At 51.9% G+C, this 13,368-nt stretch overlaps 1 protein-coding gene across 2 annotated transcripts in view; it reads left to right on the top strand.

The window, feature by feature from the left end:
* Positions 1-5,950: 5,950 nt before the first annotated feature.
* ABLIM3 (actin binding LIM protein family member 3) overlaps positions 5,951-13,368 on the top strand; it is a 50,435-nt gene continuing 43,017 nt past the window's right edge. The window contains exon 1 of one of the 2 annotated variants that reach the window (XM_062607686.1): positions 5,951-6,422. In XM_062607686.1, the coding sequence (XP_062463670.1) occupies positions 6,410-6,422 (13 nt within the window). In that variant the 5' untranslated portion in view covers positions 5,951-6,409. The remainder of the gene's footprint in view (positions 6,423-13,368) is intronic. The other variant, XM_062607687.1, reaches the window with a different exon arrangement.

Genomic DNA, 13,368 nt, shown 5'->3' on the forward strand with positions numbered 1-13,368 from the left:
ATTCTCCCCTTCGCTTTTACCCTGTTCCTATTTTGCCATTGAAACAGAAATGAGCAGGATGAGGAAGGAGAATAAAAAATGACAAAGTGAGCACAACTCCCCAGATCTCCAATTTTTCATTTTTCAATTTCACCCACAGTAGGAAAATGGTCACAAACCCACGTTTTGTCCATCTTTAGATTACAAGCATGTATAAAATTCCAATCTCGGTATTACTTTTCCTTTCAACATCCACGATATGAGTTGCAAGGTGCTCAATTGCCATCTCCTGCACATGTAACACCAAGGGCAAATCCAGTGCTGCTTTTCCCACTGGCAGCCCAGCAAGTGTTGATATGAGCAATGCCCATCACGGAGCCTGAGCAGTGGTGTGATTCATATGAACCACTCCATCTAATTCACACAGCTCAAGCTCAAGTTTAACCGTACAGTAAAGGCAACATATATACAGAAATCTTTTGATAATTTGGAAAAAAAAAAATCAATATTTTTATACTTTCCTTTAGAAGAAAAGGAGGAAAATTGATTAAGATATTAATTGCTTATGCTGATTTAGGTCTTTTTTTGAAGCTCTTAATGATCCAGGATGCTTGTAAAGGTGTTGGTCTTGATGCCATTTCCTTTTAGAAAGCAACATAGCATCCCAGCGAGGCTAAGCATCTCGTTTTGATATTTTCAGTGTGGAACAATTTGATTTTCCAACTTACAAAGCTTTGCTGCTTTAATTTTTGTACATCAAGCCGAGGCAGAAATCAGAACGAAAGCTTTCACTTTAAGCTAATTAATCCAAACACTTTGATCCAAAGCCCATTGTGTTTTCTCAGTTTCGTTCTCTGGGAATTTATTTTCAGTGTCTGCATTCCATTTATAGATTGGGGAAAAAAAAACAGATTTCCTAGAAAAGAGATAACCCGCTGCTTACCCGGGGCTACCCGTTCTGCAGCATCTCACGTGCTTAGAGGAATAAAAAGAAGTTATCTTTTCTTAATTGCATTGTTTGGCCTTCTGAACAGCATGGTCTGGAGACCTGGTCTGACTCTGCTGCTGGTCCCCCAGATTCTCCCAGAAGCACCCTGACTCTCAGTTTCCTCATTAAATAATATGAAGAACATGATAATGCCACTCCAGCAATGAAAAAAAAAGCAGCATTTGCAAGGCAAAATCACTCTTTCTGAGAAGGTGATGCTCCCCGAGGAGCTTTGGCAAGATGGGAGCTTGGCCAGCCACCTTCCATGAGCAGAGAGTTCCAGGGGCTGCCTTCTCACAGGGGTCTCGTGATGGGCAAGGCTGTCCACTAACGTCTCAGGATCCTGACCTAATGGAGGGAGGATGTTTCTTCCTTCCATCAGTCCTCACTGCTTCAGGGCAACTTAAAAGGGAAAACTAAAAATAAACCCAACTTCCGATGACCTTTAATGGGTTGAAGCATACTTGGCAATGAGAAAGCAGGTCAGGTACCTCGGGGGCAGAGCTGCAGCTGGTGTACATCTCCCTTTGCATCGCTCTGATGATGGTGCTTGGCAGGGGCCAGGTTTTGGGGGCAGCTGTCCCCGGTGGGTCCCCACTCACCCCGTGGCAGGGCTGCACAGCACAGTGCACACCAACTCAGTTACACACACAGAGGGGAAATGGAGCAGCCCCAAGATGCTCAACCTCAAGCAATAAGCCCTGATATTGTCTGGGAGACCCAGCCTTGCTGCATGCCACAGCAGAGTGCTCCTTGGCTGTCCTACCATGCTGCTGTGGCAGAAGTCTACACAGGGATGTTAGCTCTCCTGAAGGGCTGGAGAGTGAAAGACTCTTGCAGGTTTTAGGACAAATACTGGTTTCCAATGCCCCAAAGCCTTTGCCATCACCCCTCCCTTTGGCAGATCATATAGCACATCTTTTCTCCTGCTGTCCTGATCTTTCAAGAGGAAAGGTGAAGGCTCAGCATTCACAATATGCAGGACCAGAGCTTCTGAAGCACTTTTCACTTGTGCTTTTGATTTGGGAATGTTTGTTGTATTTGATGTAGGGACTTAGCCCCCGTGATGATGTGATGGATGATGCCAGAGGACCTGTAGCTCCTACTGTGCATGGTGTTCTCACCCCCTCCTGGCCTTGCAGCATAGCTACAGGTTACAGACGGGCTACGGTGCACACCAACACTGCCTGGAGCAGATGCAGCTCACAATCATTCTCCACTGTCTGGGTATTTCTGTTTTTTTTCTGAAACTATTTGCACAGCACTAAAATTAATGGCTGAAAATGTGAGTTTGTTTGAAAATAATCTATCATTTGATTATCGCTTTAATGCAGGCAGCCTGGGGAACATCTGCCTCTGCCTGTCTGTGCCTTCTCCTGCCGACATGAGGAATTGCTGGAAAGGGCTGTTGTGCTGCTGTGTAAACTGGAAGAAAGCCAAAGCACCAGCAAACGACTTGGTGGTTGCTGTGACTGAGGAAGAAGAGTGGGGTCCTGCGCTGGATGAGGCACAGCTCCCACCATAGCCTCCCAGGGTCCCCTCTTAAAACACTAGTTCACTGTCTCTGGTCCCAGTTTCTGTTTTCCAGGCACTTCCAAAGTAAAATGCTGATCTCCATCATCACAAAAGTAATTCCATCATCACTGGATGAGTGCGCCTGGCTTTGCACTGGGGCAGTGGGCAGCAGCATCTGACCACTCCTGCCTTTGCCTCTGCCAGATCCCACCTCACAGGGGAGGCAGGACACAAGAGAAAAATAGGTAGGGAGGTGTCCAGTGAAGCAGAATTTCCTCCGTCCCATGACACAGACCATGTGCTGTGCTATAATGGGGTCTGCAGACCCCTTAGGCTTCTCTGCTGCCTTTTGAGAGCATTACAGCCCTGGTCTTAGAGGCTTTGTGGAAAATGTCACCAGCTTCCGATGAGTCAGAGTCCTGCTTCTCTGCAGCCTGCCCAGTGCCGGGCTGGGGTCCCCATGGGCGTCTCGCTGCAATTGTTTGGACTTAAATCTTCCTGAGAAAGGAGAGGCTTTGCTGCCAGCACACATGCAGCAGGGCTGCAGGAGCACGGGCTGGCAGGCATGCGTTTGGCTGGTGCCTTTGGGACAGACAGACACATTGATGCTACGGTGCCCGGAGCAAGGGCAGCAGCTGCGATTTCTGGTCCAGGCATTTCCACTCCTCCTGCAACTGTGATTCAGGAAAGGCTGTTCACCAAGATGATTACCAGTTGAAGGGGAAAGGAAGGGGGTAGAAAGCTTGGGGTACCTACAGAGAGACCTCTGAAAGCTGTTTCATGTGACTCTACGTCTGCGTGTGTCTGCAAACACGTATGTGTGCATGTGTCTGCAAACACATATGTGTGCATGTGTCTGCACCTAGGTGTGCTGAAAGGGATGTTATGGCTTCAAGTAAACCAGAAATGCCAGAGCTAAGGCTAATGATGAACCATCCCCGCAATGTGTTTTGAAGGCAGAGATGCTTACGTGATCTTTTAACTCTCTAACTTCCTGTCTCTTCTGGCCTTGGGACCTGCTATCTTATATTTCGCTTGCAGCCTCAACATTCCTCCCCAGGTCACACAGGAGTGAGGACAGATACCCTTTTCCAGGGGCTTTCCCTAGGCAGCCTGCTCTGCAGGAGTGGGACAGGGCTGCCCCTCCAGCCCTGGGGACCACCATTCCTTCCCAGGGACAGTGGCTGAGCACAGCCTCACATGGAAACATACAGCCACTGGTAGGAGAGGCAATGATCCTGATTTATCTGAGTTCCTGCCGTTGCATAGCACATTTTGGGCCCAACTCCTGGTGATGCCAGCACCCTCCAGCTCTCACATTATTCAGCCAGACAGTGTTCAGGTCAGGCATCAGGGAAAGAAGAAGCAGTTATCGACTGAGTGGGCAAGGTTAGGTTCAGGTGACTCTCATGATCTCACAAGGCCATGGAGGCAGGGATGAGAAACCCAATGTCCAGGGAAGCCATCAGTAAAAATAATGAAATTAGCACCTTGTTTTCTTCTGTCCTCTTACCCCCATCACTACCAAGTCCCTTTGCACTGAGCAATGCAGGGTCCTGAAGGCAGCAACTTCCTCTGCACAGCCTGAGCTACGTGGTACACGCTGGGTACTGAACAAGGAAAGAGCCTTATGGGAAAAATATGCATCTAATAACTGCTGTGAAAGACTGTTGCAATGCACAGACACAAAGGGATGAAAGGAGGCTGCCTTAACATCCTGACATTTCCTCATTTCTGACTTCTCCTCTCAGGCATCCCCAACATCCTTTTACAGCAGCTTTTGCAGCCCGTTTCCTCTGTCAAAGAAAAGGAAATGGGATTTCCAAAACACCCTGGGACAGCGCTGACAGTGATGGGCTCTGAGCAGTGCCCTGCACCACAGGTCCCTGCGTGGGATCTGGTGGCTGAGGCAGGGAGGTGACGAGGGTCACAGCTTCCTGCTGTCAGCTCACCAGTGCCAAACCCCAAGTATCCCCTCCTGAAGGCACCTGAGGCCCTGCCCTGCTGGCAGCACCCACTCCCCTGCCCCATGGCACAGCTGGTGCTGGGATCACCCATATGGAAGGGGATGAAGGGGAAGAAGATCTGCGCTGCCGCCCCCTGAGCTCACCAGAGCACCCCATGTGCATCCCTCTGCCATCCCAGCCTCACAATTTCAAGTTGTTCTGAAGGCAGCAAGTTAACAAGATTTGCAAACCAGGTCAGCGGAAGAAGCTTAATTAGCTCACTGAACCGTGGGGACCAGCTCGCATCGTGTCTGCTTTATTGACTCTCTGAATGGACGTTATTGATACAGTAGGTGCGAACCTCACCCTGATGGGGTCCTGCACTCTCCCGTTGAGATTGGGACACCCAGGCACTTGTCAGGCAGAGGAAAACTTCATGAAAGGCACCAAATCAGCACCGTAGGACAGCCCAAGCTATCCAGCCATGCTGTATCAGCAGCACTGCTTTCCCCTCCAAGCCCTGCAGGGATCCCCACTGCTGGTTCCACTCTTCTTACCCACTCAAGGCCTCTGGGAGGGAATAGAGCCAAAGGGGACAGGCAGCAGGGCTTGCAGCGAGCTGGCTGCATCACCGGCAGCACAGGCATAGCTCATATGACCTGCTACCTGTCTTGTCATGTCAACGCAAACATCTGCTGCACACATAGAACAACGAGGGAAAGGGAAAGCAAAAGGCCCTCTCATAGCAGCATTCCAGCCCAAAGGGAAAGCAAAAGGCCCTCTCATAGCAGCATTCCAGCCCCAGGAGCAGGAGAGATGCGGCGCCTGTCACGCTGCATGAAAAACCCCTTTCATTAGTGGCAAGACTGTAGCTCGCCTCTTTGAATCTCAGCACAGCTTCCCAGGGGCTCCCAGGCAGAGCAGCCCCGTCTCCCCTCGCACCCCGGGAGCAGGTCTGCTGGGTAAGGCTCTATTCTGATAGTCTCACAAACAAAACAAGGAGCTAATGGCTTTGAAGCCCTTCCAGGAGTCCTGATGTGCTGCCAGCAAAGCTGCTTGCTGATCATGGGGGGAAAAGCCCCCTCTCCATCCTGCAGCCAGTGCAGGCACTGACAGCCCTCTCCCTGCTCCCAGCATGGGACAGGCAGCAGGCTGCAGGACAGGCCTGGACAGCGGCTGGAGAGGAACCGTGGCACGAGAGGAAATCCAGATTTCAGCATCAATTGCACACACACACCCCGCCTCTGTCCTGGGACAGCATTCCCCTGCAGCTCAGGCACCACAGGCCAAGCTGAAGGGTGAGCAGTGCGGGACTGCAGCCGTCCCACCGGCGCGGGGTGTGCAGCGAGCATCGCTAGGCAGGAAAAGGCAGCGGGCAGGGAGTGGGCAGGGCAGGGCAGGGCAGGGCAGGCAGCGGGCAGGCGGTGCCCGGCAGATGGCGGCGGTGCCGGGCCGGCTCGTCCCGCCGCCTTCCCCCGGGTGCGGGCCACCGCCCCCTCCCCTCCCCTGCCCTGCCCCGCTCCGTTCCGCTGCCCGCCGCCCCGCCCGGTTCGGCCGTCCTTGGGCTGAGCCGCCGGGGCGGGGCGGGCCGAGGCGCTGCGCGTTCCCCGCCGCGGCTCCACACCCGCTATAAGAGCCGAGCCGCGGCGCGCCGCGCTCCGCAGTGCATGGCCGTGCCTCGCCCGCGGTACCGCGGCTCCGCCGGGACCCTCCCCCGGGCCGGCCCCGCTGTCCCGCCGCGCCCCCTCCCAGCCGCAGACACCCTTGACCTTGCTCTTCGGGAACGGGAGCCGCGGCGGGCGGGGAGCCGGCGCTGCGGGGCTGCGTTGGGATGCGTTAGTCGGCGGATCGCGCAGAGGTATTCGTGCTGGGAAGGAGAGGCAGCCTCCTCCCGCTGAAGGGGGCGCGGAAGAAAAAGAGGATTTAAAGAGCATCTTTGCCCCCTTTGTTGGATGAGAAGGGCAGAGGAGGGACCAGCAAGATGAGCACTAGCAGTAAGTATGGCATTCCCTTGGCCATGGCTGTGGGAATGGGGCTGATATTTGCACTGGTCTGGCTGGGAGGAATTGGAAAGAAAATGTCACAGCCGGGTTGACAAGCCTAATGGGATGGATTTTTATTATTTCCTGCCTAGTTTTTTGCTTTCTGACAGGCTCTGGGATTGCTGGCCCCTCTTTCATGAGGGCAAAGCCATGGTGCTTATCTCTGCTGAATACTTTTCTTGGCTTGTATTTCTGGGGTTTGGAGGGCAGATCATGGAATAAAATGTTGATACGCAACATGGTGAGAGGGAGCCAGGAGCACTCTGACAGGCAGCAGGCTTGCTCGCTGGTGCTGCTGCCTACATATAAATGGACAGGGGGGAACAGCCGATGAGGAGGAGGAGCAGGGTAAGGAGAGACCCAGAAATCAGGGGCCTGAGCAAAGCACAGGTGCAGCAGGGAAAAACATGTACCTTCTGCAGCTGGGGATGTGGGTGTTTCTTTTGTGTGAGATGGGGACGGAGGCAGTCATGCAGTATGCATGAATTCCTAAAGCAGAGCTTGGAAATGTGCTGTGTAAGATGGGAACTGGCACCTGGTACTAGTCTGGCTACTTCAGGTTTCGTGTCCTTGTTACAAAGTCTGGGAAGATTGATCAGGTTTGATTGAGTCACAGTCAATTTCTTATCTCTTGCTGATGCGATGTGTGGCAGTGGTACCCACCTCACTAGCACAGCTTTGAGTCATTCCTTTAAAAGCAGCAAGCCCCCAGCCAAAGGTGTTGATGCTGATGACCACCCGAGGGTCGTCCTCCTGGGATAACCTGCCTGAGGAAGGCGTCCTCCCTTCCTGGGGGTCCTAGAGGCTATATGAAGACAGGAGGACTCCCCCAGGCAGAGAGCAGTAGGAGTAGTGACTTCTCCATTGCATTGGCTGTTGAGGTTTCTCAATCCGAAGGCTTGGGGTGGTTCCCAAGCAAAACACCGTGAAAAATGCCTTGGCATGCTGCAAGGCAACAGAACAGGTGATTCCAGCTCCGTTGGGCTGTGTCAGAGCCAAGAAAACTTTCCAGGTGCCCTCTGCTTCAGACACGCCTGGGACCAGGAGCGAGCCTCCATCCCGGGGGAGCGGGGTTGGTGGTGCCCGGGTAGGGAACAATAGGGACTGATTCTGCGCCGGCTGGGTGCTGATAACAAAGGCTGCTCCTCTGCCTCTCTGGGCAATGAGCTGTGGTCCGGTGTGGAGGGCTGGGATGTGCTCGCTGGGGTCAGTGACTACAGTGGTCAGGTGGGACTGTTAAGCTTCCTCTAAGCCAATTTTAACAAATGCATGTTGGTTCCTTTCAGGATTACTTTCCAGCCTTAATAGCCAGCTTGGCTGCTGATAAGGGCTGTTTATGGCACTGATGTGTTATAACTATCTGATTGTGCAGCAGAGCTCCCTCGCTGGGTCCTCCCCCACATGCAGAGAGGTGCCAGCAAACCCAAATATGCTGCCTGCCTGTTGCTCTGACATGACTCACGGGAGGAGGCCACCGGGTATGCAGCAAGCACAGGGCTGGGTGTCTCGAGTGGTGCTTCTCTTCCTGCCACTGCCTTGCTCTGTGACCCTGGGCACATCACTGCTGTGCCTCAGCTTCTGGATTTGCTGCCACCGTGGCTCTTGCCCAGCCCTTTGGATGCCTTTGCCATCTTTGCCTAAATATTGCCATTTACTTCTAAGTAGCCAGGGGGGTTAGTAAAGGTTTGGGGACTCTGTAACATCTGCTGACCACTTCCTGTGCTGTTGATCACTTATGGATTGCTTAAGATCCCTTTGGGACCACAGGTGGTATGAGGGCTGTGCACTGCCTGGAAGGCAGTGGGCTCTGCCCTGTTGTGCTTCCAGACTTTTTCCCAGTAGCTGCTGGGTTCAAACCAGGACTTGCTGTACCCAAATGCTGGCTCATGTCTGTTCTTAGCTAAGGCACGATCTCCTAGCTGGTTCTGTGAGCAAGGCATGGGGTGCCATCTCTCCCATCAGCATGTTCTGTGACTGGTGTGAATGTTGCCAAGAGCTGTCTCCTCACTGCTGCCTCACCCAGCTCTGCAAATCCTTACCCAGGCTCTATCCCTCAGGTTTGTGTGCCTGGAAGGCAAAAAATGAGCTCAGAAGCCTTGTGCCATTGCCATCTGTGCCATCTTTCACTCTGCTGATGTTACCTGGCAGTGACCTGCAGTGGCTTTTGCATCCCTTTGCTAGTGGCCAGTGGCTCAGGGGAGCTCAGTGCCACTTGTTGGTCAGAGGCTGCCCTGCTTGTGGTTCTGCCTCCCAGGCATGACCAGCTCTGCTGCTCTGGGCACTGGTTCTTGTTCTGGCTTTTGCCCAGTCCCTGCAGTGATCAATGGCTCAGATGTGGTGGGATCCAGCCAGCAGCTCTGCTGCACTCCAGCCCCTGGTGCACAGCACTCAACCTGTGCAGATGGGAGGAGAGAGGGAGATGCAGGAGGAGGGATGATAAAGCCAGATTGTGCATGGGCTGATCATATGCAGGTGTATCTATGGCTGCAGGAGCAAGATTTTGGGGCTGACAAATCAGATGTGCAGCTGAGGATGAAATGCCACCATCTGATCTGTGAATTCCCACTGCTCCTTTCCACTCGGTGCATTTAGAAAACACTCCTATCCCATCTGAGGCTGACATGAGGCAGGAAACCTGCGGCTGAGGGCCATGGCTGGCCCCAAGCCATGTTGTGCAAAACTACCTGTGAGGCCTCTGGAGAGCTCTGTGCAGGATTTGCTGGGCTGTATAGATGTATTTCTGGACGTGCTTTGTGCACATCACACGGGAGTCTTGCCAGCCCTTGTTGAGGGGACAGAGGTTTGCTTTTCACCCTGGTATGGGTCCCAGGCTTGAGGGACCCATGTTGTCATCTCCCTGTGATGCAGGAAGGCAAAGCCATATGGAAATGTGCTTTTAAGGTGAAGAGGAAAAGGCCTTTGATCTTGAGCGTAAACTCATATCCTGAGGTTGCAGATGAGACTAGGTGGCCCTGAGGGTGCAAGGGTTGTGCTGCTTGGGAAGGTGGCTTCTCCTCCTGTGCTCACAGGTGTGCAGAGAACATTTGGAGGGCACAGTGTTGATGTTTACATTGGTGATGGTATTTATACCTCCCACTCTGCTAAGAACTGCTAATTGGTTGCAAATGGATTCATACATTCATAAACAGGTCAATCAGTGCTGCTCTGCATTTCCATTGAAGCTGGATTCTGTAGCAGAAACCCTTGCCCGAGAGAGCACCCCTTAGTTTCACCCCCTGAAATCGCCTATGTTCTGTGCTCAACCTCTCCCTCAGGCTGTTCTGGTGCAGGGATTTTAACATGACCAGTGCTGTTGTTTGTGCTCATTAGAAGGCAAAGGGTTGGAGCTGTCATCTGTGACAAGGATTTAAGACTCCCTGAAGTAAGTGTGAATAATTCCTTCTGCTGTTTTGAAGGTAACCATCAGGTTTGGGTGCTGCAGGTCCATGCAGTGAGTACAGTCTGTGAGTAGGGGCCATGGGAAATGGTAATTGCACAGTGTCTCTCTTGGTCCAGCTCTGTTGGGGTGGGAGGGGATGCTGCTGGAAGTCTTGGCATGTGTGTTGTTAGAAGCAAGGTGTCCCTGGTTATAGTCACTCTGGTCTGAGCAGAGACCTGCGCAACTCCTGGAGGAGGTAGGTTTGGCAGGCTCTGGATCAGTGTTGCAATGGGTGATTGAAACTGTCTCACAAACTAGAGCTCTTCCAGACTCCTTTCTGTCTCCAGCATGTACTGGAAGACCAGAATCTGTCCCCATGATAAGTGAATTCAGGGTGGGGGGAACTGGTACCGTGTATCCCACATTCTGTTCCATCTGAGCAGCTGATAGCCTGTTGGAGCCTGGAGAGTTCTTGCAGAGGGTTTTGTATGTGAAGCGGGAAGTTGCTCCAGACCATCCCAACCCCTGGACCTCTCAAATGCCTCCTCTGAGGCTTCCCTAGTTGCAGAAAGCTGGGGAAGAAGACATGAGGAAAAGCTGGTCAGTTAAGCTTTTGATCAGGAACAGATACCGATGAATGCAGCATGCTTGCTTGGTTGTTTTTCATTCCTAAATCACGCTCCCTCTTACATGGTGATCCACTAAGCATAATTACCCAGTAATCTCTAGGCACATGTGGTTACAAGGTGTTTACCAGCAAACTCTATTAAGTCCCTGTGTAATTAAAGAGGAATCACGTGGTGCTGCACATCTCTGGGAGCTCCAGCTCTGCTCTGCACCAGGCAGGGTGATTCACCATGTCTCACCACCCAGTGGGGTAGGACCAGCTGAGGAGGACGTGGGGTTTTTTTCTCCTGTGTTTGGAAGTGTAGTGAACCCGAAGGGATCAGCCTGTTGGTGTGATGAGCAGTGGTAGTGTCTTCCCTGTGAGGAGGCTCTGTTTTTTGTGGGGTGACCCAGGCCTGGGGGGTTATGCTACACATGAACCTTTACAGTCATAGCGCTCATAGTTCCTGGTCAACACTGATTCCTATTTCATCTTTGCAATGCTCAGGCTGTCACAGGCATGAAGTGAATGGAGGACAAAGCGCATCTCTAGTGAAGGAGGACCCAGCAGAGTGAGATGCTATGGTTATGGTGCTGTTGCCTAGTCCCTGGGGGTTTGAGGTGGGCTCTGGATAAGCACTCCTGGTCCTCACCCCTGCTCCCCTGATTGCTGCTGGACAGGTTCTTCACATGAAGTGGGGAAAGAGGCAGCTCTTCAAATAGAGCTCTTTTCTCTGCAGCATCTCGTGGAGGGGAAGGAGAGCTTTTAGAAAGGCTGGAGTAGACTCTGTTCAAGGTGTGGGCACAGGTGGGACAGCGAAGAGAGGAGGGACATGGATACAAGAGAGTTTGCATTAGATTAAAAGCTACCTTTCTAGGATGTTCTCTCCAAACCCAGCTGTGAGCATTATCTAGGGTCCATGCTTCTTCCATGGAGGGCTCTAGCACTGTGCTCTGCAGGATTTGGGCACCAAGGGGAACTCTGGGCTTTCCACCCACATCTTGGTCTTCTCAGTTATCAAGCCTGACTCTGCAGCCACAAACAACCTGATAGAAATGGTCCCCTCTGTTCTCCCAGGCAGCCTAGCAAAGGGATAATCATCTGTTGCATTCACCTTGATGCCAGAAAATTCAGAGCCCCGGCAGCTTCTCCCTGTCCTGGGGCAGCTGGATGGACGCTGTCCTCTCACCAAGCTCTGTTCAGGCTCTCCTGCAAGCCATCTATCTTGGCAGCTTACACTTTGAAGAGCAGAAGCCATGGAAAGTGTTACTGCAGGCCAACGAAGTGCATGCTGTAAGGTCAGTTGAAGCAATTGAATTAATTCAGGGGCCTACCATGCTCTTATAAAATAGCAAGTTTTCTGATGACAAAGTGATGATCAGTTTAGCCAGATAATGGTATTTGTGATTGCCAGGAGGCTGGGCTGATGACAGACTGTCCTGTTATCAGCAAGGAGTCAGTTGTGCTGCCTTTGCAGCAAAGCTGCGCAGAAGTGAAGGCAAACCCACCAAGTTCCTGCCAGACCCTGCAGTCCGATCGTGATGGTGCTGTAATGAAGTGGTTGGAACATCTAATTATGTATTTTTAGACCAAATACATCAGCGTTTCTCAGTTGTGAGCACTGCAGCACCTCCAGGAAGCATGCTAGGGGTAGACTGGTGATGGCGAGGACTCAGTTGGGAAGTGATGGGGAAAGGAGAGAGCTTTGCAGGATGAAAGGGGGCTTGGAGTGACCACAGTAGCCATAGGGAAGGCAGAGCCCAAGTCGAGGTATTTCGGACCCAGGAAGTTTGCTTGTGAGCAGCTCAGGGCAAGCGTGGCAGGATAGGAAGGTAGCTCTTGCCTGGGGGGCACCTAGCTATCCAAAGTCCTCCTGTGCCCATTGTCTCTGCCCCTTGCATCTGTAGGCTCAGGAAATGACTGGGGAAATAGAAGAGCTTGAGTGCAGTGATGCACAGCCCTGATGGACATGCCTTGATTTCTAGAAAAGAGGTATCTGATACTTAACAGGACCAAACTGATCTAGTGTGCAGCAAACTGCTAAGTTCCCATTTATTCAATGGTGGGTTGGGTTTTTGATATGCAGTTTACACTTGCATTTTTAAGTTTGGGTATAGTCTTCTGAATGCTTTATCAGTACCAGCTGTAAGACCTGGGCTGGGAATTGATGTGCTTTCACCACTGCCTGGGACAAAGATCTGAAACAAAAAGGAGCTGGTGCTATGGTTTCCTTATGCAGGCTGCCTGACCTTCCTTTCTTCTTACCCTTTCTCAACTGGTGATGTCCTCTGAGCCCCAAGCATCACTTTTCACTTCATGGATGTTTTACTCCACTTTCATTTTGAATCCTTTTGATTTTGAGACTTGGACAACTGTGAAAGTCACTGGGAGGAATGTTTCTCTAAGGAAGAGGACAGCCTAAGAGGGGAGCATGTACTTGAGGGTTTGAAGCCATCCTTTTGGCTTCTGTGCTCTTACTTGGCAACAAGTGGCATGTTTTGGAGAACACTGCACTGCTGTGGGGCAAGAAGGCTTTTCTAGTGCAATGTCAACCCCAGAGCCCTTCCTCAGCCCAACCTGAGTCCATTGCAATCTGAAGTTTCAGGGTTTGACCTGTTCTCACAGTGGTGAAGTACGTTACTTTCTCAGATGCATGAGCCAAGCTGGATGAGACCTAGACCAGAACCCAAACTGTGAGCTCCCAATGTGCATGTGCCAGGCTCTGCAGTTGAGCACCCCACACAAATGCACTTGCAGCGTTTTGCTTTTGAAGGCACATTGCAGAGCCCTGCCTGTTCGTCCCAGCATCTGTGCTTTGTACTACCTAAATCTGAGGATCTTGCTGCTTTTCTTCTGACATCCATCCCCATGGGACCCCTGCACACTACAGTGTCCCGGGAGCACTGCCCAGC

Source organism: Pezoporus occidentalis, unplaced genomic scaffold (genome assembly GCF_034315485.1).
Source record: "Pezoporus occidentalis ecotype Australia unplaced genomic scaffold, CSIRO_AGI_Poc_V1 ctg124, whole genome shotgun sequence".
NCBI classification, from domain to species: Eukaryota; Metazoa; Chordata; class Aves; order Psittaciformes; family Psittacidae; genus Pezoporus; species Pezoporus occidentalis.